The sequence below is a fragment of the Rhinoderma darwinii genome, chromosome 9 (genome assembly GCF_050947455.1).
Source record: "Rhinoderma darwinii isolate aRhiDar2 chromosome 9, aRhiDar2.hap1, whole genome shotgun sequence".
In the NCBI taxonomy this organism is placed as follows: domain Eukaryota; kingdom Metazoa; phylum Chordata; class Amphibia; order Anura; family Rhinodermatidae; genus Rhinoderma; species Rhinoderma darwinii.
Window position 1 is genome coordinate 103,483,541 of NC_134695.1, and position 27,647 is coordinate 103,511,187.

Here is a 27,647-nt window from a genome sequence, read left to right on the forward strand (position 1 = left end):
CAAAGCTCGGCTGTCCATAAACACTAACCAATCCCAGGGCGTCTAAATAAAGATGGCCGTCTCGGCTTCAGAACGTGTTGGTTTTGCTAGAGCGTAAGAAAAAAAAAAAAAAAAAAAAGTGTGAGCATGCGCAGAAAATACAACTCACTTCCCGGGTCGTCGCGTCACGATTGGTCTTGTCTTCAGCAACAGAGAGAAGAGAAGGAAACAGGAAGTGCGCGTTATACTGCGGGAGCCTTATAACGGTAAGACGGTTCTCTGTACGTACGTTTTATTAATGATGGAGGATGGATGTCTGCACGGTGCGGTGTGTGCAGCAGTACATGACATGTGCCCAGCCCATCATTGTGTCTGCCTGCTTCTTTGTCCAGTAGATGCTGCTTGAGATCTGAGGAGAACAACGCAGGAGATTCCCTGTGCTACTGAAGACGTGGTGTGTGCTCGTTATATGGGAATCCCTCATATGTCTGTGAAATATATGGCCGCCTGATATAACTGGTGCCGTATTCCATTGCGCCGCGCCGTATTCCATTGCGCCATGTACTGCATGGTAAGGACGGGCAACCTGTGGCTCCTGGATGTCGTGCGTTACACTACGATAACTGCAGCGATGCGTCACCACCGGTAAACCCACGATATGTGACAATCTAAGGTTTTATCGATAGCGCCATGGCGTCACCTTTCTGATCGGTTTTTAATGGATCAAAAGGGAAGCCGGTTTCACATTAAAAAAAAAATTGAAGTGACGAATCCATCGCATGACAGACACAAACGGCGCCCGACACAACCCTTTGCCTTTAATGGATTGCGTTGGGTTTCCGTCATGGTGTCCCATCATTTTACCTTTTTTTTTCTGCCATTTTTGACAGGATCTCCATGACGGAATCATTATAAATCAATGGGGTCTGTTGGGCGCTATCGGTGTTCTTAGTGTGACGGGTTTGTCACCACTTGAATTCCATTTTTTGGCTCCTAGGATGAAACCTAATTCACGATGCAGATGTAATCCTAATACTTTTCACTGCTGAGGGTTTGCTACAATTGTAGGCAATGCTCTGTGAGTCGAACGGCCAGAAATCCAGACTGATACGTCTTAGGCTCTATTCACACTACAGGGTCTGAGTGTCGGCCGATAGAAATGGCCGTTTTGGTCCATTTTTCTCGGCCGTTTTGCATCTGTTTCCGTTCCGGGTCGTGTTTCTGCTTTTAACGGCCGATTCTGACCCATTTTGCATTTGCTTTTTTTTATCTGTCCGTTTTAAAAACGGTTGAATTTAATTTGTACATTTTTTGCCACACACTGCCCTCTGTAGATACTGCCACAGCCCCCCTTGTAGGTAGTGCCACGCAGCGACCTTTTACCTAGTGCACCCCCTACCATTCTGTAGATAGCGCCACTGTAGGGGACCGTTCCAGGAGAAGTCCCTGACTTCAATGTCCATATATGGTCCGTGAAGCCAGGGACTGCCCCTGGAGCGGAAACACCGGCCACAGTGCGGGGGATTCCACTTCAGAAGTCCCTAACGTCACTGTGTCCATATATGGACATTGAAGTCAGGGACTTCTAGAGCGGAATCCCCGGCCACAGCTTTGACAACGCTGTGGCCGGGGATTCCGCTCCTACAGGGAGCAAAAAAAATTCCCTCCTCACATGCACTTCACACTGTGAGGAGGAGAAGAGAGCAAAAGAGCGGCAGAAAGCTTGGCAGTCACTTGGATCACATCTGAGTGACAGCCGTGCTTTACACGGTCCCATAGACTTCTGTTGGAGCCGTGCGGCCGGGAAAACGGCCGAAAATAGGGCATGCACCGTTTTTTTGATGGCCCGGTTTACAGGGCCGTCAAAAAATCGGCTGTGTGAATAGCCCCATTTGGGGCCTATTGTTCCTACTGCGGCCGTGTGATGGCCCTTCAAAAAACGTCCGTCACATGGCCGGGAATCCCTGTCATATGAATAGGGTCTTAGCTTCACTAATACATTGTAGCAAACTTTCAGGATAGGAAAGACCTTTTATTTTATTTTTGTTTTGTTACTTTTTAAGCTCAGAATTGCCTTGACTCGATACAATTGTAACAAATTCTGTTCTGAGAAGGTTTATAACTCATCCTGACCTGCCACGTATGAACACGAACTTCGGCCTTATTCAGATGAGCGTATACGTCCGTTAAAAAAATCGGATAGCACACAGACCTATGCAATTGAATGGGGCTATTCACACATCTGTGCATTTCACGCAGCATGTGTCCGTTGTGCGACACTCACTGCATGTCCTATTTTGGTTAATTTTTGCAGACCACGTCACCCGTTTGAGTCAATGGGCGCGTGAAAAGCACGGACGACGTCTGTGTGCTGTCTGTGTTTTTCACGCACCAGTTGCTAAAGAAATGAGCGAAGAAAAAACAGGAACACTGAGGCCACACGGAACTGAAATGCATGAAATATGCGCCGTTTTTTTTTTACACACGCTCGTTTGAATAAGGCCCTTGGGGCCTGCTCCTTATAAGTTAAAGGAACTTTGACTGGTGCCGAGCTGCAGTTTCCTGCACAGCCAGGAGTGTCCGCTGTTCATAGAAAATCAGGATCGGTGGGGGTCCCAGAGGTCAGATCCCACCAATCAGAAACTGATGGCATTTCCCACCTGTATGGGAGTTGAAAATAACCTAAACAATTTGAACTGGATGATAAAAACTTTTACTGACGGTACCCGAAAAGAGTTGTCGCCACAAGTCAGATTCCACATGAGTGTATTTTCGGGGTAATTAACTTTTTTATGCCAGTTTTCTCTGGTAGAAAAGTTGCAAGGGCCCAAAAAGAAAATGAGACTCTCCTCCCCTCGCGTTCCCTCGTCACTCCGCCACAGCTCATATGACACCTGCTGTGCTGCGCCGCATATAAGGCCATGACGCTGCTCTGCTTCAGGACCTTATACGAGCGGCGCTGGAGTGATGAGGGAGCAGGAGGAGAGAAGAGCGCCGAGGTAAGTATGTGTTTGTTTTCTTATTTTATCGGCAATGTGGGCGAATTGATGGCGCCTGGCCCGGCCGGAAGATTCAACACATTTATTTAGAGGCTTTCACCTCTTGATAGCGTATGAAATGCCAGTCTTAATATATTGCCCCTTTTTGTGTGACTCGGTGGGGGGGGAGGATTGAACAAATCTGGTGTGGAGTGTTTGTTGATATTCACCGGTCAGGTTGCTGTATTCGTTTTCCAGAGGGCCTCCATAAAATGAGTCTGGTGGTTGCTATGGGAACTGCCGCACTTTTTCTTGGCACTCGTTTTGTTAATTGTTTGGACAGTAGGATGATGTCTCAATTGACTTTTATTGGGAGAAATGAGGTGCGTGACTTGAATCGCATGTGGTGACAGTATTTCTGGTCCTATGTTACAGACGTGTCAGATTATTACATCGGAGGGGATCTGTGACACCTAGCGATTCCCAAAACAAAAGGACCGCTGTGTTTGATGCACTACAACAGGGGTCAGCAACCTGTAGCATTACAGCTGTTGTGAAACTACAACTCCCAGCATGCCCAGACAGCCAAAGGCTTTATTTTACTAGGAAAAGGCGGTCAGGGCATGCTGGGACTTGTGGTTTCACAACAGCTATAGTGCCTAAGGTTGCGGACCCTGCTGTAGAAGCTGCTACTCCGAGTCTGTGTCAAGCACGGTTAATAAGGTGTGACTTATGAGGGGGGGGGGGTCACAGACCTCAAGAAATTTTACCCTCTGGCCTTTTTCAATGACAGAGCGGCATATGCCTAAATTTGTTTCCTCAAGAAGTTTTGATTGGCGGGGGTCAGAGCACTGAGACCCCACCAATCGCTAAAACGAAGCGTCAGAAGAGCTCGGGTGAGGCTCAGCCGCTTCGTTTCTGTTCGGCTTTTTCCGGAAATCAATGTATCGGAGGATGGGCGCAATAGAAAGTCTATGGGCCCGTACTCCGATGCATCAGATTTCCAGAAAAAGCCGAACCGAAGCGGCTGAGCGCTCATACGAATGCTTCAGCTGCTTCGTTTTAGCGATTGGTGGCGGTCTCCGTGCTCGGACCCCCACCATTCAAAACTTATGACATGTCAGAAGTTTGTTGAATGTTTAGTTACACTTTAACACAGTAGTTTGTGTCAAAATTACTTTTTAATACAAGTTGCTATGGCAGTAGCTTGTTGTTTTAGTTCATTCGCAGGACATGATTAATTTTGCTTGTCTTGAACTTGCCTTTGAGAGTCCGTTGCGAAGTCACTCATGGATGTCATTGCACAGAGTCAGGAATGGCAATGGGATGATACACTCGTCTGCATGAGTTCATGAGGAATTCTTCTGCCTGTTTTATTATGTGCGGTTCTACTTGTAATAACGCCCTCTCATTTCTCCAGATCTGTATAAGAGACATGGATCCTCGTCCCAGATAATGTTGGACATCCCAGCACTTGTTTCTAGAGGAGGATGGAGAACAGCCGGATTCCTGATCATGCAGCTACGACCTGCACGTCGTTCTAGATGATTGTGCTTGCTTGGATCACATTCTACGCTAGCAGAAGCCTTGTACGAGGTTTTCTGTTGCACTTTGGGCACAATACAGTTCATTTAAATGAACAATCGTGGACCAGTAACATGGGGAACAATTGTGTATGCAGAGAAGATAGTGGAGCGGAGGACAATGTAGACTCACCCAGTCAACAAACTGAGAATCGTATTGCACCTGCCATTGAATCTAGAAACCGTCCAAGAGACCCTGTAAGACCACCTCGGAGAGGAAGAGGACCACACGAGCCACGGAGGAAAAAACCCAATGTGGACGGCCTGGTGCTGGATACTTTGGCCGTCATTAGGACTCTGGTGGACAAGTAAGTGGAGTTTGTGTATCCAGGATTGATCTTATCGCTTTACATACTGCTTACATTGTGATGTAGTCTTCGGAGTTGGTTTAAGAAACCTCAGAAGTTGTGATCCCACTAATCTCTAGAACGTAGGAACTTCGCCTTCCCATTGTCTTTCCACAGCTCTGATTGGGAACGTTCTTTATGTCCAGTGGCTGAAAACCTATACAGACCTAATACTTCTCACAACAGAGTTTGAAGAAATGTATCCAGTCTAGGCAATCTCCGGGAGCAAAACAAGCCTAAACTCCAGACTGATGGGTCACCGCTACACTGATACATTGTAGCAAACCCTCTGTACTGGTGTATTAAACTCAGTATTGCCTCGACTGGACATAGGATGTGAAAAGTATTAGATCTGTATAGGTTTTCAGCTGCTGACTGTAACCAAGAAAGCTTATTTATTGACAGCAAGCCGAGATCTTTAGAATGGTGGAGAGTTCAACTCCTCAACCGCCCCAGTGATCAGTTGGTGTCCGCACACATTATATTCATTCCTTTTAAACTTTCCTAAACACCCAAGCAAGAAAACTCTGCTGTTTCTGTAAGGCCCTGTTCACACGGAGTATTTTGATGAGCTTTTTGGAGCGGAACCCGCTCCGCAAAACTCGTCAAGAACCTGCCGAAAATGCCTCCCATTGATTTCAATGGGAGGCGGGGCGGTTTTCTCCCGCGAGCGGTAAAACCGCCTTGCGGGAGAAAGAAGGGACGTGCCCTATCTTCGCGCGTTTACGCCTCTGACCTCCCATTGACATCAATGGGAGCCAGAGAGCGTATTTCGTGGAGTTTTTTGCCCGTAGCACTCAATGGCCGCGGGCGAAAAACGCTGCAAACGTCGTGCAGGAAGGACAAAATCTGCCTCAAAATCCCAAACGGAATTTTGAGGGAGAATGTTCCTCCTGCAAAAAACTCAGTGTGAATGAGGCCTAACTCCTATAGGAATTAATGGAGAGAGCTGCACACATGCATGGCTACCTCTTCATTCATTCTCCACTTGAAAGCGGAGGTGGCCTCACTGGGCGGGTTGATTGACCCTGATTTCGGAGACTAGTTTGGGTCCCAGAGCTGGGGCCAGCATATTTCAGACATTTATGGTATATCCTGTGAATGTGCCATTAAAGGGATTATGTTGGGACCAAAAAGTATTAGCAGTATGTGAATACACTCGCTAATATACATTCCTCGTATAGTCATTCTTTGATGACTATGCAACTTTGACATGAGACCGGCCCCGCTGTACTGTGTCTATTATATAGAGCACCGCGGGGCCAGTCACATGACTAAGAGTCGTATCGTCATCAAAGAAGACTGTGCAACTAGACTTCCGGTCCCACAGCAATGCTATGAAAATCTCAGAATCCGCGTGACGGAGATTGTATGCTATCGAGTTACTCACATACTGCAATGAGTACACTGCTAATAATTCTTGCTCCCCACATAACTCCTTTAAATGGGTATTCCCAACCTAAACATTAAGGACACTCTGTTCTACACATCTTTCTTTCTAATGCACTTTAAAGAGCTCTGCCATGTCCTCTGCTTTACATAAATGTTCTGTATTGACTGCAATTATTCTTTAAAATCCATTCATAAATTGAGAAGACATTTGAAAGCTTTGTGGTTAGAATAAAATAGTACTAGATATGCAGCTCTAGATTGGTGGTTATTAGAGGAGGGCTGATGGGTGCATTACCCGTATTAAGAAACGAATATATTTTATGCAGTTGCTACTATTACAATTTTTTTAGGGTCAGTTAGCCTAAAGTGTGTGTGTGTGTGTACACTTTTTTTTTTAATTGACTTATATTAACCCCTTAATGACCGCCGATACGTCTTTTTACGGCGGTCATTAGTGGGCTTTATTCTAGAGCGCCGCCAAACTACGTCGCTGCTGTAGAATAAAGTAAACAGAGCAGGGAGCCGTGAAATCTCCCTGCTCTCAGCTGCCAGAAGCAGCTGAGGGCTGGGGGCGTCCCTGCTCTGCCGGGTGAGATCGATATTAGTATCGATCTCACCTGTTTAACCCCTCAGATGCGGTGCACAATAGCGAGCACCGCATCTGAATGGTTTTGGAGAGAGGGAGGGAGCTCCCTCTCATCTCACTGACACCCGGCGATAAAATCGCCGAGTGTCTGTGTCTTCTATGGCAGCCGGGGGTCTAATAAAGACCCCCAGGTCTGCCTGCAGCGAATGCCTGCTAGATCATGCCGCAGGCATGACCTAGCAGATGCCTGTCCGTTTTAAACGGACAGGCAGTAATACACTGCAATACAAAAGTATTGCAGTGTATTATAATAGCGATCGGAGGATAGTGAAGTCCCCTAGTGGGACTAGTAAAAAAGAAAAAAAAGTTTAATAAAGTTAATAAAAAAAAAAAAGTGAAAAAAAAAAATGAAAAACCCAGCTTTTCCCCTTACAAAATGCTTTACTATTAAAAAAAACTACAATAAAGCAAAAAAGTTACACATATTTGGTATCGCCGCGTCCGTAACGACCCCGACTATAAAGCTGTTACATTATTTAACCCGCACTGTGAACGCCGTAAAAAATAAAATAAAAAACAATGGAAAAATTGCTGTTTTCTGTTAATCCTGACTTAAAAAAAATGTGATAAAAAGAGATCAAAAAGTCGCATCTACTCTCAAATGGTACCAATAAAAACTGCAAGTCGTCCTGCAAAAAACAAGACCTTATACAGCTATGCCGACGCAAAAATAAAAAAGTTACAGCTCTTCGAATGTGACAATGGAAAAATCTAAAAAATCGCTTGGACATTAGGGCCCAGAATGCCAGCAGGGGGAAGGGGTTAAAACTATTGCTTCTATCCCAAAAACTTAGAGGCTGTTTTGTTCACAGTGAGCCGATTCCGTCAGTTCACCTGAATGGACGGCTCGTCTAAGAGCAGGTCCTGTGGACGTCTAACCCAGGACAACCATAATATCGATCACATCTAAGTTCATGAACTTAGATGTGATTATAGCGAACGATACAGCTACTATATATAGAGGATACATACGAGCTGTATCGGAAAAACGAAGCAATGTTTTTAATAAGTCAATTTAAAAAAATGTTCATAAGAATTGATTTTAAAAAAAGAAAGAGCTTGCAAAAGTGTACATAGCCTTTACCCTTAATGTGCCCTTGCATAAATAGGAATTTTCCTCCTATAATGTTAAAGGGGTTTTCCCAGTGAGAAGATCCTCCGGATATAATCCATATCTGAACTGTAAGGGTCTGACTTTTGGCACCTTTGCCGATTTAGGTGTTTTGAAAGGTCACGCTGCTTCTCCTTCATTCCTGTCCCTGCGGCGGTTCACAGCATTACGGCCTATTCCCATGCACTCCTCTCACTGGAAAACCCTTTAATGGTACATTGCTTGTAGTAGTAAAAAATAACCAGAGGATGCCTTGGAGATCTGTCCGTTCACAACAATTTGCTATATGTCATAATCTACAGTCCGCCATATTATAGTTGTCGTAAAATGAACAATTTCTAGATCTACCGGGCACGATTGGGAAACCTGTATATATTAAAATAAAAAAATTCACACCCAGCAACTCCATGGGAAATCCATTCCTTGACTTTTATGTGTGTCAACACCCTCTGTTTTTTTTTTTTTCTGTTCCTATCATCCAGCTTGCTCTTTATTTTTGAAAAAGTTAAAAACTTTCATGCAGCATCTGTTCCCGTCTAATCTTCAGAATGGTTCAGATTCATCGACATTTCTTTTGCGCAGAAACCCGTAACCCATGAATCATTGACCGTGTTGTGTTGAATCTCCTGAGATGCAGAAAGGAAATGCAATATTTTGTTGAAACTAAAACAAATCCATTTTTGTAACCATTGCCTTTCAGTGACCAGGAGCCCCCATATTCTATGATCACATTGCATGAAATGGCAGAAACAGGTAATTTTTTCTTTTTTTTTTCTTTTCTGTTTTCATTTCTTTCCCACTGACTCCTAGATTTGGCTACGTGGCTTCTTAAAGGGGAAAACTAACTAGAATCATGTTATGATATCCAGACTGGAGAGGCTGTGGAGCTATAGAGAACTGCAACCGCTTCAACACTGTGGGATGATCTACATAGACCACCAATGAAGTCCCTGCGGTGCAATCACACCGCATACAATGAAATAGTTTTTTTAGTTTTTTTTTTAATAAACACAATGGTTACAGATTAACCAAATGCCCCATATATAAAGACCTTAATCGTAACAGAACAAAGTAGTGCAAAAATACATTCATGACCTGTATGTGTAATGGCCCTTATCACAGTGAATTCTCATTCATGCCACATTTTAAAGGCATAGATACACCATTTATCATGGAGAGGGCAGAAGATCGTCTATAACCGAAGTCCTAAAGGTCTTACGGACAGACTTGGCCTGATGGGACGTTCTATTTAAAGGAGCACTACAGCAAAACTGTTACAGGGTTATGTCTAGGGCAGGGCCTTAGGGGGGAGGTGCATGACACAGACTGCCTCCCTATTTCCCCTTCTTCCAGGCCCTGCACTAGGAATTGCAGTTATCACACTGTCCAGATTTGTCAGATGTGGATTAACAGGCAAGAAATGTTTATTAATCCCCCCCGCCTTTTTTTTTTTTTTTTTTTTTACACCCCTTGATTTGGCTGAATAAAAGGATGCAAAAAATTCACTTGGGAACGAACCGCTTCCTTCCTGTATAAAACACGAGGTGGCAGTGCTGGTGCCAAGTTATGCGCCTCTGCAATATAGTGGGTGACTATGCTGGTCTTCATAGAAACATGGGGCTTCACCACAGTCACCCACCCACGCTTGCTGCCTAGCATTGAAAAAAAACTAGTTTGGGCACTTCCTAGTTTGCAGCATGCAAGAAAATTTCCCTTAAGTCCCTGTTCCCTTGTCCAGCCCTTTCTTAATGTCCGGAATCTGGTGGGGGTTGTTGTAGTGACCGCAGCCCAGCATTAATGTATAATTCTCTGCTGTATTTCTTCCTCATTTGGATTGAAGTAGATGATGCGATGTTTGTTCCAGAGCCACATTTGGTGCTTTGTTTCTCATCTGTTATTACTCCGCTCTCCTGTGACAGATAACGGCTGGCTGGATGTGGTGCAGTCCCTCATTAGAGTCATTCCATTAGAAGATCCTTTGGGTCCAGCTGTCATTACATTGCTACTGGATGAATGTCCGCTGCCAACAAAAGTACGTGTCATGTGGATATTCTCGGCTCAGAATAAATCTTTGCTTGTACTGTAATGATGATAAAACCTGCACGGGGACATTAGTGTGCAGCAAGCGCGCTATAAAAACATGCCGTGTTGATGCAGCAATTTAATAATCATTGGTTGGGTGTAAGCGTAGGCTCGCTGGGTGATGGAGGGTTAACTGAAATATCAGGCTGATTCAGAGGTGTCTGGGACTTTGTTTTATGGGATCCAATTTCTTTAGTCCTTTTACAGATTTGTGTTCATTTTATATATTTATTTTTTTTGTACATTTTTGGTTTTTCAATCGGGGAAATTTTCTATGGAGGAAAAAAAACAAATTTTACTGGAACTGGAAACTTGGGTTTCGGTGGGAGATTTGGCCTGCCTAGCACTCTCTGGCCTCCCTTACTAGGGGTTTCCCATTTCCAAGATCAGGTGTAAAGGAGTTGGGGATTTGGTGACTTTTTAAGACCCATGGTCTTGGTACTAGTGAGCATAGTGACCAGAGATGTGTACTCTGGCCAGATCTTCAGGAGCCCCTGTATTTTAAAATACCGCCTCTGCTGACACGGATATTATGTTATGCACGCAGCAAGGCTACAAGCCACATTGCCTAATGTTGTGGCCTCCAGTTTGCCTGCATAGACCAGGATGCGTTCTGTTTTAAAGCAACTATGGTATTACGAGGACTCTCTATAGGAACTTTGTAATATAAGGATGATAATGGGGTTATTGACCGGAAGAGTTGAAATCTTAGCTCACTATGGGGGCGGGTGGAGTTGCTGCTGTAATGTGGATGCTGAATTGCATCCATGTAAACCTCTGGGCAGAAAAGATTACCTAGAGTCCTGTCATGCCAAAAAATGTCACTTTCCTTGTCACTGATTCAGGCATCTCCTGCCACCTTCTGGCATGTTTTTGCTGAAGCTTATATCAGGCATGTCAACCTTAGTAGTGTTTTCACTATCCAGCCAGAAGTCCATATAGGAAATAACACTTTTTTTTCTATCATGCATCTTTTTTTAAAGAGGTTTTCCAGTCAAAGAGTACAAAAGGTGAAACTAAATGCAATCATTTATATATGGCAGCCCACATAGTGCTCGGGACCTTCTCTGTTCACAGAAGATAGACCACATGTATTGCCTGTTGGAAGATGCCAAGACCCCTACCTGACGTCCAGTGGGAGATGGGTGCAGTGTGGGACTTGGTGTGCCTACCGTAGTCTTCTGTTCTAGACCAAAGGGGGGGGGGGGGGGGGAGGGCTCCTGCTGCAGCCTGTTGCCTTACAGCCAGAGACAGATTTGATCTCCGGTTTGTAAGATGGACGGGGAGGTGTGGTTACTACACTGGGACACGCTTAGATTTCTGTATAGCAGTTTTGCAACATGAGACAGTATATAATAAGAGGAGGGGAGAAGATAAAGGGATTTTTGTTTGTATGTTTTCCACCTTTTAGTGTTTCTTTTAATCGAGAATCTGAAGAGGTGTCTTAATTGCAAGTTTATATCTCTGAGGTAGCTGTGGTCTACGTCCATAGTCTGATGATCTCCTAACTCTCAGGGGAGGACTACTGTGTTTACTGCATTGATCTGATTTCAGCAGAAGCCACTTATTTAGAAGACACTTCGTCAAGAATTATTAATGAACGATCAAAAATGTTTTACAGGATGCCCTGCAGAAACTGACGGAGAAATTAAACCTGAGTGGGGCCACGGCGATCCAAGATTCCAGTAATCCTGCCAAACACCGCAACACAACTGCTGTTTTAGGATGCTTAGCGGAGAAATTGGCAGGTGAGTGTTTAAAAGTCCTTATTTCCCAACTACCAAAAATAATAAAATGAATCTTTATTCGCTACTTGTAGCAGGACAGACTACACAAACAAATGTAAAATTCTCACTACCAAAAGGACCGGACAACAGTGATTTGCCTGTGAGTACAGGCATTAGGTAGATACCAATAGAGCACGTATTACTAGGTTCAACGAGTTAGATTTTTATAATCAACTAGATAGATAGTAAGTCCGGTCAATGATAGGAATTAAAATAGGATTAGAAGCCCCCCCCCCCGACATGTTTCGCTACAAAGTAGCGTCCTCAGGTGTACACGGGGCTAAGCATGTCGGGGGGGGGGGGGCTTCTAATCCTATTTTAATTCCTATCATTGACCGGACTTACTATCTATCTAGTTGATTATAAAAATCTAACTCGTTGAACCTAGTAATACGTGCTCTATTGGTATCTACCTAATGCCTGTACTCACAGGCAAATCACTGTTGTCCGGTCCTTTGGTAGTGAGAATTTTACATTTGTTTGTGTAGTCTGTCCTGCTACAAGTAGCGAATAAAGATTAATTTTAGTATTTTTGGTAGTTGGGAAATTTGGCTTGTCGCCTGAGGGCGATCCTTCTTCTCTTGTCCATTAATAGTGTGCCTGCCAACTACCTGGGGTCTCCCCTTTACTTTTTTGTTTTCTAAAAGTCCTTATTAACCCCACTAATTATAACTGGATTGTTTATGCTCTCCTCTTGTTATTGAATGGTATGTGCCAAAAGCAAGAAGATGGTGGTTCAGATCCTGCTACTTCAGCTGTTCTTTTTTGGGGGGTTTTTTTTTTTACGCTCCAGGTCCACTATTTTGGTAGACAGGTAAAAAAAAATAAAAATATGACAACCTGTCTCACATCCGTTCTGTGGTCTGTCGTTTAAGCCTCATACAGCAGCCCATATCTCTGCTTCCTGGACTGCCATGAGTAGGAATAGTAGGTAATGGGGGGCTAATTAGAATTTAAAAGGAATGTGTCATCAGAAAATGACTAATTGTTTAAATAAAGTTTTTATGTTAAACGTATTTTAAGAATTTTTGGTGTTTTTCCTTAATTTTCCATCTTCTCTATATTTTAAAAGTAATCCTGAAATCTTGCCGTTTTGCCTCTGGCTACTGAGCCTCATAATAGACTGACCCTTCAGCCCCTATTACACAGCCAATTTTGGCTGGTGCAGCGAGCGCCGATTGAGACGTCGTTGATTGGCGCTCATTTGCTCCTGTCACAAAGGGCTATGTATGGGAACGAGTGGCCGTTACTCCGATCTCTTGTCCCCATACATTATTATCATGTCGGCAGCACGTCTCCCTGTTAACACAAGGAGATGTACTGCCGACAATATTTTACTTAAACGATACGATCAGCAGATAAACAAGCGTTTGCTCGTCCATCTGCTGATCGCTGTCCTGTTTACACCGGGCACTTATCGGCAACGAGCGTTCTATGAATACTTGTCTGAACGATAATCGCCCCGTGTAAAACCCCCTTTCCTGTTCTGTAGATATCGCTTGTCAGCAGTCCTCTCATTATCACACGCAGGATTACAGTGACAGGTAACGCCTCTATATAGATAACTCAGGATCCACCAGTGACAATAGGTGATGGACACAGCTCCCCCCCCTTCCTGCACAATGACACCTGCACAGTTTAAAGAAAATGCCTAGAAAACTCTCCCATAGAAGTCAGTGGGTCTCCTCCTGTTCACAGGTTCCTATGGTCCATGTGGCTGCTGTAAATCATATCTCTAAATGCTGTTTGTAGCAGCTCAGGCAAGATGGCTGCCTCTATAATCATGTACAGAACACAATGAAAAAATATCTACAAACCAATTAGTAAAAAAACAAGATAAGTGAGACTTTCCTTTTTAAACCTGAAGTTTTAGTTTTGACTTGAGGTGCGCTTTGAAGAGTGACGAATACTCACAGCGTTGGTGTATAAGGAACCCTGGTGCATGTAGTCCCGCTGCAGTCCTTCCTATACAAAATGTTGTCCGCTTTCAGGAATACAAGCTGCATATACTCCAGTCCCCCGCCCCCCCCCCCCCCCACCTAAATTTACTTTTCGAGATATTCAAACCATAGACATGAAAAAACTGACCCCTATCCATCCTGACTCCACTATAAACATGCCGGTTTACTCAACCAATTTCTCTGGTGTGAGCAGGATCAGTTGACTAAAGCTGGAAACTCGAGACAGACAGGCCGCTGGGTCTGTGTTGTATTAGCGTAAAAGGGGTTTAAAGGGAAACCTACCTATTAAGAATAAAAATATATTTAGCGTTTAACCATTAACTTCCAGGACGCTGTATGTATGAAGTATATAAACCATGACTGCCTCCTGGTGACCGTAATTAGCCAATGCCCATTTCCCCTTCTTTAGATTTATATTTTCCCATTGTTTTCTTATAGGTCCCGCTAGCATCTCTCTGCTGGGCCCCGGGATACTGGAATATTTGTTAGAGAGTCTGGTAAGTCGGCATGGATGCTAATAATCTCCACCAACATTTGAAGTGTGTGAAGGACCTAATAGTTGTATAAGAATGCGCATGTAATGTTGCTGTAATAATTTCTGGATAACGCTGTATAAGACTTGCGTTGACTCTTAGGACTAGGACTGGAGCACAAGGGGCTCACTGTTGTATGAGCTTGCATTCTGTAATATTTCACCTAGATATTGAGGCCTCCTAATACATCAATGTCCCCACGTATGAAAATATAACAGCCACTAGTCAAGCCAGGTAGGAAATAGATATCCGAAGGGGACATGTCATCAGAATGCCTTAGTAGTGCAGCCTTGGGCTTTGAGCCTGTAACTTTAAATGATCATAACTAAGAGTTAAAAGTGTTCTTTAGGAATCCATCGGGTCGGTATTACTTATTTTCCACTCCATGGAATAGTGTAGTTGATGGGCAGCAAAGTCCCTGTACAACGGGTCAGCAACCTTCGCACTCCAGCTGTTGTGAAACTACAATTCCCAGCATGCCTTGGAATAATAAATCCTCTAGCTGTCCGGGCATGCTGGGGGATGTAGTTCTACAACAGCTGGAGTGCCGAAGCTTGCTAACCCCTGGTTTATACAGTGGCTAATGTCTGGAAATTCTCTCAACGTATACCTATGGGAGGGGGTTTGTATCTTTTAAAAGTCCCAACAAAGGTAGAGTTAAAGGGGTTTTCCCATCAGAGACATTTATGACATCCACATGATCTATCATAAAAGTCAGATAGATGTGGGTCCCACCTCTGGGACCCGCACCTATCTCTAGAACAGGGCCCCCTATACCCCATTCTACTGCTGTGTTCTGGCTGAATCGTGTGACTTCCGACCATGAATTACGGAAACGGCGTAGCTCGTTGAGCTACGCTATTTCCGTAAGTCCCATAGAACTGCATGGTAGTTATAGAAACAACACCGCTCGTATGCTACGCTGCTTCCGTAACTGCCATTTATTACTAAGGGAGTTACGGAAACAGCGTAGCTCAGCGAGCTACGCTGTTTCCGTAATTCATGGTCAGAAATCACGCGCTTAAGCCACAACACAGCAGTAGGGGGCCCCGTTCTAGAGATGGGTGACGTTTCTATTTATCTGACATATCTTGTGGATATGTCCTAAATGTCTCTGATTAAAAGGGTTTTCCATTCACGGTATTGCCTGGCAGTATGAAAGTGACTGATCTGGTTCCTCATGAGTCTTGTCTTCTCTACTCTAGAATTTTAGGTTTCATCCCATGGTCATTCTGTTTGCCCTTATTGCACTGGAGAAGTTTTCACAAACAAGTAAGAGCTTTTTGGGTTCGATGTCGTATGAGTTTTATTTGGGGTTTCATCATCTGTATGGGACTAATTCAGTAATTCCATAGTCTGCATTTATTCAGTTATATTCCTCTCTGCTGATTTTATTCTTCTAGGTGAAAATAAAATGACCGTTTCCGAGTCTCAGATAAGCGATCGTCTTCTCCTGCTTGAGACGTGGACAACTAATGGAGATTTCTTGAAGCGTCAGGTCGGCTTCTGTGCCCAGTGGAGTTTAGACAATTTATGTACGTTTTTGTATGTTGTCTATATACCTTTTCTGTCTCTCTCCAAGTACAAAGTATTGAGGGAACCCACTGTATCTTATTACACCAATGAATTTATCCTGTTACTGTTGCAGTTTTGAAAGAAGGAAGACAACTAACATATGAAAAAGCGGATTTAACGCCCATTAATGCCATGCTGAACAGTAACGATGTGAGCGAGTACCTCAAGATTTCCCCATACGGATTAGAAGTAAGGACACTACCATTCATTGTGGAACGAGTTGGAACAATCTGACAGTTAACATTATACATATATTTTCTAGACGGCTTTTACGATTTTGTAATAAAGGCTATGGACGCTTCTGCATTAATTTTATTTGTTGTTAATTTGCTTCCTAAATGCAAAATGAAGCAACTTTTTCGAAATCGTCTTGATTAAAAATGTCTTCTGTTTTGTTGCTGTTGTCTGTGCAGCTCCTGTTCATAACTTGCTGCGCTGCTGCTTCTGACATAAATTCGACAGCACATTGCCTGCTGTGAAAGAGTTACACAGCAGAGCAAGCTGAATAAGAGTATAGACAGGGAGAAGAGCACCCACAGCTGAATATTCTGGGAAAGGGGGAATATAGATCATAAAGATCCCATGGCAGAATCTGCTGGGGGGCGAGAGATCACACACAGGAAGCGTTTGTCTGTGTCAACTCAGGGGAGAGGAGAGAACACTAGGGCTGTTTTAGAAGGAGAAAGCAGTACATGGATGAAGCTGTGCTGATGCATGAGTGCTAGTGAAGGCAGCGGTGTCATGGATTACTAGAACTCCTATGCTGCATGTATTACTGGGAGGGACAAATTGCATATCAGGGGGTCTAAAAATGAATGACTGAGTAAAGCCCGAAACTTAGTGCAACTTTTTAACTCAAAGTTTTGTGTGTGAAAGGGCCTTAACATATTGAAGTGTTTTTTTTTGTTTTTTTTTTGTGTGTTTCTTCCTCTTGATTTTCCCTGAGAAGTGGACATTTCCCATACATGTATTATTGTTTATTTTACGATCTCCTGCATCCACCCCCAGACTTTTCCTGTAGTAATCTTGTTTATTGCCGGTAATATCTCCTGTTTTACCTTCCTCTAGGCCCGGTGTGATGCTTCCTCCTTTGAGAGTGTTCGCTGCACGTTCTGTGTAGACTCTGGTGTTTGGTATTATGAAGTCACGGTCATTACCTCTGGCGTTATGCAGATAGGGTGGGCGACCAAAGACAGCAAATTTCTTAATCATGCAAGTACCTTAAGGATACTTTTACTTCTTTTACATACATAGTGCAGATGGGTCTAGTCTGTAAATATTTCTGCAGCTTTTTTTTGACGCTGCCCCCTGTGCAGGAGGAGTCGCTGATGCCCCCATCACTTTGTTAAAGGGGTTTTCCCTTGTTTGCTAGGGGATTGATTTCTTAGTACAGAGATGGTTTGGGAGTGTTACTGTACAGAGAGTATTAAGGGGTAATCCCTGCCCCTTCATAAGTGGTTGTCTTTGGGATCTGACCAGCACCATTATGACGTTATCGCATAGAAGTTTTGGTACATAATGTTTGTGGAAACCCTCTATAAGAACCAGAGACCATATTGAGTTGTTGACAGAAGGGATAAATTCTATTAACATACGTAGTTGGGTATGGGAGTTACGGGAACTCTAGTAGAAGTGACTAGAGAGAGCCGTGCATATGTGCATCCACCTATTTTATTCCCCGCCTTGATGCGTCTGATGCCTCCTCGGACGTCCAGGGACCCCCGTTCTCGACATTAGAGCAGGTACCAGACATTTATGGCATATTCTGTGGATATGCAACAAATCTTTTAGTTGGGAATTGTCCTTTATGGCTACATGTGACATTGTAAGCTCTTATGCTCTGTTTTGGTATCTGTCTATTTTATTCTGTAAGCTTGCATTCCATATTTGCTAGTTTGCCTGTCATACGTGATTAAAAAGTTTATAGCAATATATAAATAACCATGTTAATTCATCCCACTGGTCTTTAATGTGTTTAGGAGTAGGGTTTACATTAAACTGAAGGGGTTCCCAGTGTTAGTGTAAAAGGCTACATGACTTCTAACCTAATATTACAGTCTTATCACACACTGTTCTATGTGTATGTTTAGGAAGGATACGGCATTGGGGATGATGAGTATTCGTGTGCATATGATGGCTGCAGGCAGCTGATCTGGTACAATGCTAAAAGTAAAGCTCACCAACATCCCTGCTGGAAAGAAGGTAAGAACCCTGAAACTTTTAACTTGGCATTGTAACCCTTCGTGACTCCTAAAATAGTTATAGTTAGTACTAGGGATACACGATGCATCGAAACTTCGATACTGTTTCGATACTCTGCATCCCCAGGCGGTTCAATACAGTTATTTCATGTATTTCGATACTAAGCTGTGCGGCCGCACAACTCCGTATTGTAACACATGAATGTATGAGAGCGGGGCTGCGGCTGTGTAATACAGTCACTGCCCCGCTCCTGAGTCCTGACAAGTGCGCGGGGTCAGGATGATGCGATGCGGCCAGCGCTGCACTAATGAGCGGCAGCACTGAAGACAGAACATGGCGGGCGCACTACAAAACACCCCCATGTTCTGTCTTCAGTGCCTGAACCGCCGCTCATTAGTGCAGCGCCGGCCGCATCACCTCAGGCTGACCGCGCGCGCACTTAATGTCAGGAGCGGGGCAATGGCTGTATTACACAGCCGCAACCCCGCTCTATAACGGCGGAGATCAGAGAAACCTCTTATCTCCACCGTTATTCCCATGAATGCTGCGATCAAAGCTGACTGCAGCATTCAGGGGAAAGTGAGGAGGGGGGGTGCCCCTTGGATCGCATCACAGGAAGCCCTGTGACGCAAGATTGAGGGACGTACCATATATGGGCAGACAGACCAGGGTCCATTGAAGGACCCCAGGGCTGTCTTACCTCAGTATGTCCTAACAGGAAATATGGTATGTCCTAACAACTGCCTGTGTACTATCAGTACATATATCTATATGCCAGTACATTAGCCTATGTCAGTACATTAAAGTTTAAAAATAAAGTAAAAACATAGTAATATTAAATAAAAAAACAATACACACACATTTTTTACAATAAACATTAAAGTAAGTCTCAATACATAAAATATACACATTCGGTATTGGCGCGGCCATAATAACCTGCACAACAATTTTTTTTGCATCATTTATGATGTGTACGCTGTAAAAAAATAAAAAACTGCTTTCTATCACTTATTAATGTGAGGTGCGATGAATTTAACCTCCATGTGCCTCACATTAATAGTAATTAACCCCATCATGTACCTCACACATTAACCCATTATGACTGAAAAACATGATGGGGTTAATTACTATTAATGTGAGACACATTCAAAATTCATCACACCTCGCGCCTCACATCAGAAAATGGAAGAACTTTTTTTTTTTTTATTACTGTTGATAAAGTATCGTTTTGATATCGAAATCGCAATACTAAACGAAGTATCGGTATCGAAGTCCAAATTCTGGTATCGTGACATCCCCAGTTAGTACAGTTGATAAGACGTGTCCATCGAGTTCAACCAAGGAATGGGATAATAGGAAGGGATATGGGTAAACTATAGGACTTTGTTTTAACCCTATTGATCCAGAGGAAGGTTAAAAAAACACTAAACGGTTCTTATGGTAAGGAAAGCTTGTCTCCCCTGGAGATTGAACTTTGTTTTTACCTCCAGACGGAGGGAGTGTCCCCTTGTCTTCTGAGGGGGGGTTTTACATGAAACAGGTTTTCACTATATTTCTTGTATGGGCCATTCAAATGTTTACACAAGTTAATCATGTCCCCCCCCCCCCCCCCCCCTAAGTCGTTTCTTTTGAAGGCTAAATAGGTTTTAATATTCATAACCGATATTCTCCATGTCCCTTATTAGTTCAGGTTTTTTTTCTTTGTATATTTTCCCCAACTCCAGGGCATCCTATAAACTTGGGGCCAAAACTAAACTGAATATTCCAGATGTGGTCGCTTTAATGCTCTGTAAAGTGGTAATATTATATCCCTGTTCCGTGAGTCCATGCTTTTTTAATACACAACAATATCTTGCTGGCCTTTGAAGCAGCTAATTGACATTACATGCTGTTATTTAGTTTATAATCTACAAGTACACCCAGATCCTTCTCAACAAGTGACTCCCCCAGTGTAGCTCCCCCTAGGACATATGATGCATGCAAATTGTTGGTACCCAGATACGGTCCTTGAGCCAATTTTTTATCCAATTACAAACTATACTTTCTAAACCTATAGTCCTTCATTTACCCATTGGACGTCTATGAGGGACAGTGTCAAATGCCTTTGCAAAGTTCAAAAACACTATATCCACAGCGGCCCCTCTGTCTAGGCTTCTGCTTACCTCTTCATAAAAACAAATCGGGTTGGTTTGACAACTTCTGTCCTTAGTAAAACCGTGCTGGCTGTTACTTGTAATACTTATATATATTGTAGCAGTGCAGCTACTGGACGGTGCAGAAACTCAGTTTTTAAGCAACCAGGGAGCATGTACAGCAGAGAGGGTTTTCTCTGCTATTGCTTGGGTGTAAAGCCTGGAATAGGGCCTGGTTTGCTGGAGTGTGAAGGAGAAGGGCGGCTTCCACTCCATACAGACAGTCCGTGTCTTGGGCTGTCTGAGCTTAGTTAGGCTTCACCTGAGACGGCTCTTTAATTCAGGGGTGTGCAGTTCACACAGGGCTCTCAGTCTGGGGAAGACAGGCATGCTAGCCTGTGAGAGTCACCACCGTGTGAGGTAAAGCTGTGAAGGTTTTGAGGTGCTGGGCACAAGGCTCAGTGTCTCGTAGTGAGGGACACGGAATGTGTTAGTTAGAGGCTGGACGGCCTAGGGTTTATTGTTGTACCACTGATTGCTGTTGTGAAGACAATAAAGCTAGCTGCGGCTGGTTTAAACCTTTTACTCAAGGAGTTGGAGTGAACTTTCTATGTGTGCCAACCATCTCACCTGGGAGATGGCGATCCCATGAGCGAAGTGGTCCCCAGGTTGTCACATATGGAAAGTTCACTCCAACTCCTTAGCTTGGACCATCTATACATTCAGCCAATTCAGTATATCAACTGATATATTAACAGCATCGGCTACATCAGCTGCTCTTTCTTCTGTTGTATATACAGAGCTAAAGAACCCATTTAGTAACTCTGCCTTCTGATCGCCAGTGACCAACTCCCCATTACCATTATTTCGGGGTCCTACATGTTCAGACCTTGTTGATTTTTTTGTTTTTGCATCTATGTTCTTATTTTTGGGGGATTTAACTTAATTTATTGTGCACTGTCATCGCAAAATCAAATTTTTTTTGGTCCCAATAGCTCTAAAAAAATAAATAATAAGTGATCAAGAAGTTGTATGTACCATAAAATGGTGTGAATAAAAGCTACAGCGCATTCCGCAAAAATAAGCCCTCACACCGCTCAATCGACCAAAAAATAAAAAAAGTTTTGGCTCTCAAAATGTGGTGATACCAAAAAATATATATATTTTTTAAAATAGTCTTTTCTTTGTAAAATATAAAAAAAACCTATATAAATTTGGTACCGCCGTAATTTTATTGCGACGCAGAATAAAGTTGAGTTGACGTTTTTACCGCAGGGTGAAAGACGTAAAAACAAAACCCAAAAAACAATAGAGGAATCAGTTTTTTTTTTCCAATTTCAGACCGCAAAGAATTTTCAGTTTCCCAGTACATTATATGGTACGTTAAATGGTGCCAATAGAAACTACAACTCCCCCTGCAAAAAATAAGCCCTCACACCGCTCTACTGATGGAAAAACAAGACTGTTATGGCTCTTGGAATGCGGGGAGTGGAAAATGAAAAAGCAAAAAACTGATCAGTCCTGAAAGGGTTAATTAATTTCTAATAAAAAAAGCATTTATGACCACATATGGGGTATTGCCGTACTCTGGATAAATTGCTGCAGAAATGTTGGGCGGCTTTTTCTCTCATCACTTGTGAAAATTTTAAAAATTCAACGTTTTAGTGGACAAAAATGTTGGTCTTAATTTTCCCTGCCTAATTCCACTAAATTCTACAAAAAACCTGTGGTCATAATGCTAACTATATCCCATAGAAAAATTCCTTGAGGGGTGTAGTTTCCAAAATGGTGGCACTTTTGGGGGTTTTCCAATGTTTTGGTCCCTACAGGGCTTTGCAAATGCGACATGGCACCGAAAACCACTCCAGCGAAATCCTCGCTCCAAAATCCAGATGACGCTCCTTCCCTTCTGAGCTCTGCTGTGGGTCCAAACATCAGTTTATGACCACATATGGGGAATTGCTGTGTTCGGGAGAAATTGCTTTACAAATGTTGGGCGGCTTTTCTTCCTTTATGCCTTGTAAAAATGGAAACAAACTGTTTTAGCAGAAAAAAAAGTAGATTTTCATCTTCACAGACAAATTCCACTAAATTCTGCAAAAAAACTGGGGTCAAAATGCTAACTATACCCCTAGAAAAACTCCTTGAGGGGTGTGGTTTCCAAAATGGGGGGCACTTTTGGGGGGTTTCGACTGTTTTGGCACCACAAAAGCAGTTCAAACATGACATGGTGCCCAAAATATATTCTAAAAGAAAGGAGTCCCCAAAATCCACTAGGTGCTCCTTTTGCTACAGAGGCCGGTGCTTCAGTCCATTAGGACACTAGGGCCACATGTGGGATATTTCCTAAAACTGCAGAAACTGGGCAATAAATATTGAGTTGCGTTTCTCTGGTAAAACCTTCTGTGTTACAGGAAAAAAAATGTATTACAAATAAATTTCGGCAATAACAATTCATTTGTAAATTTCCCCTCTACTTTGCTTTATTTCCTGGGAAACGCCTAAAGGGTTCAAATACTTTCTGAGTGCTGTTTTGAATACTTTGAGGGGTGCAGTTTTCAAAATGGGGTGATTTATGGGGACTTTCTAATATATAAGGCCCCCAAAGCCACTTCAGAACTGAACTGGTCCCTGAAAAAAATAGCCTTTTGAAATTTTCTTGAAAATGTGAGAAGTTCTAAGCCTTGTAACGTCCTGGAAAAATAAAAGGACGTGAAAAAAACCGATGCAAACATAAAGTAGACATATGGGGGATGTTAACTAGTCACTATTTTGTGTGGTATTATGATCTGTTTTCCAAGTAGATATATTTATTTTTAGAAAAATGCAAATTTTTGTGAATTTTCTCTAAAATTTGAAGTATTTCACCAATATTAAAATTTGCTAGTGAAGAATTTATCGACCAAAGTACAATATGTCACAAGAAAACAATCTCAGAATCGCTCGGATAGGCATAAAGCATTCCAAAGTTATTACCACATAAAGTGGCACATGTCAGATTTGAAAAAATAATCTGTGTCCACAAGGCCAAAATGAGCTGTGTCCTAAAGGGGTTAAATTGTCACTAGTTAAATCACAAGCTGCATACAAAAAAACAATCTGGCTTTTTTTCTATTCACAAGCACACAACAGCACAACTCTGTTTTTTGTAACTCCAGTTATACAGCATCCCAGATCTGACCCCCAATAAGAGGGGCATTTTTTTGGGGGGAGCAGAGCGTGGTGCTTAACTGCAGTCAAACCATTCGCACACCACAACGTAATAGCACGTCCTGGTGCGGGGGGTGATGTCTGGACCGGGCTCGCGCTCTGAGCCCGCTTCATATGCTGCTGGTGTCTGCTGTGTAATACAGCCGACACACGGGACTAACTGCCAGGAACAGTGATCGCGGGGTGCCGATGGTTGTCATGGCAGCCCAGGGGCCTAATGAAGACCCCCCCCCCCCAGGTCTGGCTTCGCTGTGCCTCTGTTAAGTCCTGTCTCTAAGCCTGTAAAGCTCGTTCCTGAAAGGGTTAAACCTGAATCCTTTACATTTCATGTGCACTGCAATTATCAATCGTTTAGTAGGTTGTCTGTGTAAATATTACAATTGTGAACTTACGTTCAGAGCTTTTGCTTCTAAATAAAGATTTGGCTCTCCAATGTCTCTTGCTTTGTAGGTGACACTGTGGGCTTCTTATTGGATTTACATAAAAAGTTGATGATCTTTTCTCTCAATGGGAACAAACTGCCACCTGAGAAGCAAGTCTTCTCTTCCGCCACGTAAGTGCTTTTTTTGTTACGTGCTCCTCCGTTTTTCCTGTATCTGTGTGATCCCTGTGTTACATGATATTTTATGATCTCTTTTGAAATTCGATCGTATGGATACTGGAATAGTATATTTGCCGTTCATTTTGATATTTTTATATGCTATATTGGGTTTGCAGCAGCCCTGAACAAAGTGTACAACAATCACAAAGGAGTAAAGTTTTTGTTTTTTTTGTAAGTAATAGAATGGCATGTATGACTGGCTACGGAACAATGCGAATGATCCCTGGTTTTTAATGGCACTTTAAGCCTCTCCTTCATTTACTTAGATCTCCATTTTCCTTAAGATTACTCTCTCTGCTGGTTGCACTCGCATCTCGCCAGTTCTACCTTTCCACTATTTGATATTTGGCATCTGTTTACATACAAGTTGAACAGATAATGGAAGATTTTGGCTGCCAGTTGTATGTAGACAGTAAGGCCCGGGCTATATGCCAACCGTCACACCCATAGCATTGAGTAGTACACTGAATAATGCACCCAGAATTGTGAGGCCACGATCTCCATGTAGCCCGGGTGCTTTAAAAGGGGTTTCCCCACTTCATACACCTCTGGTTTCCCCGCACATATCAGGAGATGGGGAGTCTGCAAGTGCAAATGTGCGGCCACATCTCCAAATAACTCCCTCCTATATGAAACCTCCCGGGTCCTGATAGATCGGACTCTCACCAGACACTCATGGCAGATCCTGTGGCTAGATCATAAATGTCTGAAGTGGAAATATCCTTTTTAAGAGGATTCCCACAAAATAGTATTTATCCGAAGATCAAGGAGGAACATGTGTCTTATTTCCCAGCATGCCCCACATCTAATGCCTCACCCTCTCTGCACTGTGATTGGTCTGATGGTTGAAATGGTAGATCCACCAGAACACTGGAGCTATCCCACTAAGCATGTAGTATATACACGTCTTTTATGATCTCTTCTAACAAAAGGGAAAGCTAGAATTGTGTTTTCTGTGTAATAGAACTTGTACCACTAAGCGTTTTGCACTCTTTTTTTTCGTTTTAGGTCTGGGTTTTTTGCTGCAGCAAGTTTCATGTCGTATCAGCAGTGCGAGTTTAATTTTGGAGCCAGGCCCTTTAAATATCCACCTGCAAATAAATTTAGCACTTTTAATGAATACGCCGTTTTGGCTCCTGAAGAAAAGGTCATTTTGCCGAGGTAAGGATTTAGATCATGTTAATTCATCTCTCATTTTTCCGGTTTGTCTTTCTATGAAAATCTCATTCATAAGGCAATTCTGCAGCATGGCTCCTTATTGCACCTCGTGTTATGATTTAAATAGTCACCATCGCAGACCATCGTACCTTCGTGGGCATGAGGCCTGTCGCTCTTCTTTTCAAAGCTTCGAGTAGACCGACATCTTAGGGCCTGTTCACATCAGGGTTCGGTTTCCGTTGATGGGTTCCATGAGACCTTTACGTCGGAGGAACCCATCAACGGAAGCCGAACCCTGATGTGAACAGGATCTTACTCGGTAAGATGGTCTTGATGAGTAGTAAATGTTTATTTCCTTTTTCTTCAGGCACAGGCGCTTAGCACTGTTGAAACAAGTCAGTATTCGAGAGAACTGTTGTACGCTTTGTTGCGATGAGTTGGCAGACACAGAACTGAAGCCTTGTGGACACAGGTCAGTCACTTAACTTATGGAAGACCACATGGGTTGGAAATTGTTCACTTAAAGTGGAGCGATCATCATAAATATATGCAGGGGCACAAATGACTGATTCCAGCCTGCTCCTCTCAAATCTGTTGGCAGAGAATGCTGGGAAATAAAAACACCCTAATGCAGTGGACTCCCAACTTGTGGCTCTCCAGCTGTTTTAACATGTGTATCCAGCCGGAGGGTCAATGCACACGATGCGCATTACGTGCGGCAAAACCGCAGCGTGATACAGTACCGGCTTAGTCCATGAGATTCCAGGAAATCTCATGTACCCGCTGCAGAGTTTTTCTGCATGTAAATTGACCTGCGGTGGGGATTTTAAAATCCGCAGCATGTCAATATATCTTGCGTTTCCGCTTGCGAATTGTGTATGCCCAGTGCTGAGGAAAATCGCACCAAAGGATGCCTAAGTGGAGTTAGAATAGCTCAGCGCCACTGACTTGTACTGCTTTTTAGAAGACTGAGGGATCCTTTTACTGCACCCCAAACTCTGGTTGAAGAGAGTCTGCGTTTGGCTCAGGACAGTGGCACTTTAAGAACACAATGCTGTTCGCTTTATGAATGAACTGTAACGTTTACTTGGTGCCAGGATGTGACCTCCTGTGCCAACTCTCAGATCCACTGTTCCCAATGACTGTAATGTAACTGCAGAATGCCATTCCCATCCACCATTGTGGTCTGTACAGATGCACAAACTAGAAACCTGAATGACCTGTAAATTGTATATGTAGGTTGATATAAAACAATATCTGCACATGTGATGCGGCATTAGTATTGGGTATATGAAGGGCATTAATAGAAATATTTTTTTTTTCTGTTCTCAGTGATCTCTGTATGGAATGTGCCCTTCAGCTGGAGACTTGTCCATTGTGTCGTCAAGAGATAAAGACTCGTGTCCGTCAAATTTCTCACATCTCTTGACCTCTGGAGTAAACGCAGGAAGATGAGCTTCGCTTTTTTTTTTTTTTTTTTTTTAATGAACGAGATCCTGTCTGGCTTAAAGCAAACATTTGCAAGTCTTTTGTATTTGCTTAAGGTGACAGAAAATGGCCATATCTTACAGCATTGTGTGAATGACCAGAAGCTCCGTACATTGTCCTCACATAGACCGGATTACAAAAATCTGCTGGTAAATCGAACACGTAGATGCGAACGTGGCATACATCTAGGATGAGAGCATTTTTACCATGACTGACAATACGTTCATCCCTTACGGTACTTGTGGTCTTGAACTGTTACATTTGGGATATTTATATCCACTATATGGCCGTAACTTCACCCTTTTTGGATTGAAAAAAACAAATGCCCATGTTGGATAGCCATGCTCATTCTTGACTTGGATGCAGTAACGTGATCGCACCAGCGGGCACCCGATATGTTATTTTGCCACGGTTTTGCTCCATTTACTTTTGGAAAAGGGTTTGCACTATAGTTATGCATCAATGTATTTGCAAAAACTTTAACTAATTGTATCATACTGCAAAGTGTCTATTTTTGCCAGACAAAATACAGTATTTGACCATTGTTTTCTATTCATGCGGCCTTCTGCTGGTCAGTCATTTTCCTCAAAACTGGACTGCGAATAATTGTGATTATGTAAATCAACCTCTAGGGCTTAATTTATATTCCAAAGAACATTTGGTTAAGAAGATACAGGATTAATGCAATAGGCAGGTGTGAATGTACAGATTTCTGTCATGTGGGCACAGAAAGAATTTGATATGACCAGATTGACCATGTGACCAATTCTGTCCGAGAAGACCAATCTTCAGCACACCAACTGATGCTAAACTACATCCCCCATCATGCTGCAAGAGCAGTGCACGTTAAACAAGTCGTTTGTCCAGCTGTTGATAAGAAAA

At 43.0% G+C, this 27,647-nt stretch overlaps 1 protein-coding gene across 1 annotated transcript; it reads left to right on the forward strand.

Annotated features, from left to right (window-relative positions):
- Window positions 1–138: 138 nt before the first annotated feature.
- RSPRY1 (ring finger and SPRY domain containing 1) lies at window positions 139–27,309 on the forward strand. The gene is made up of 15 exons (XM_075838691.1): window positions 139–245; window positions 4,378–4,848; window positions 8,737–8,789; window positions 9,956–10,068; window positions 11,740–11,866; window positions 14,305–14,363; window positions 15,605–15,671; window positions 15,803–15,934; window positions 16,048–16,163; window positions 17,043–17,186; window positions 18,065–18,176; window positions 23,969–24,071; window positions 25,128–25,280; window positions 25,645–25,749; window positions 26,610–27,309. The coding sequence occupies exons 2-15, from the start codon at window positions 4,502–4,504 to the stop codon at window positions 26,704–26,706; spliced, it is 1,728 nt and encodes a 575-aa protein (XP_075694806.1). The 5' UTR covers window positions 139–245; window positions 4,378–4,501; the 3' UTR covers window positions 26,707–27,309.
- Window positions 27,310–27,647: the final 338 nt, after the last annotated feature.

Excerpts from the sequence above, each read along its gene's own strand:
- RSPRY1 (XM_075838691.1), top strand. The coding sequence starts at position 4,502 with ATGATTGTGCTTGCTTGGATCACATTCTACGCTAGCAGAAGCCTTGTA. Across the intron at positions 14,364-15,604 it reads AATATTTGTTAGAGAGTCTG|AATTTTAGGTTTCATCCCAT; the intron begins GTAAGTCGGCAT and ends TCTCTACTCTAG. Across the intron at positions 15,935-16,047 it reads GTGGAGTTTAGACAATTTAT|TTTTGAAAGAAGGAAGACAA; the intron begins GTACGTTTTTGT and ends TTACTGTTGCAG.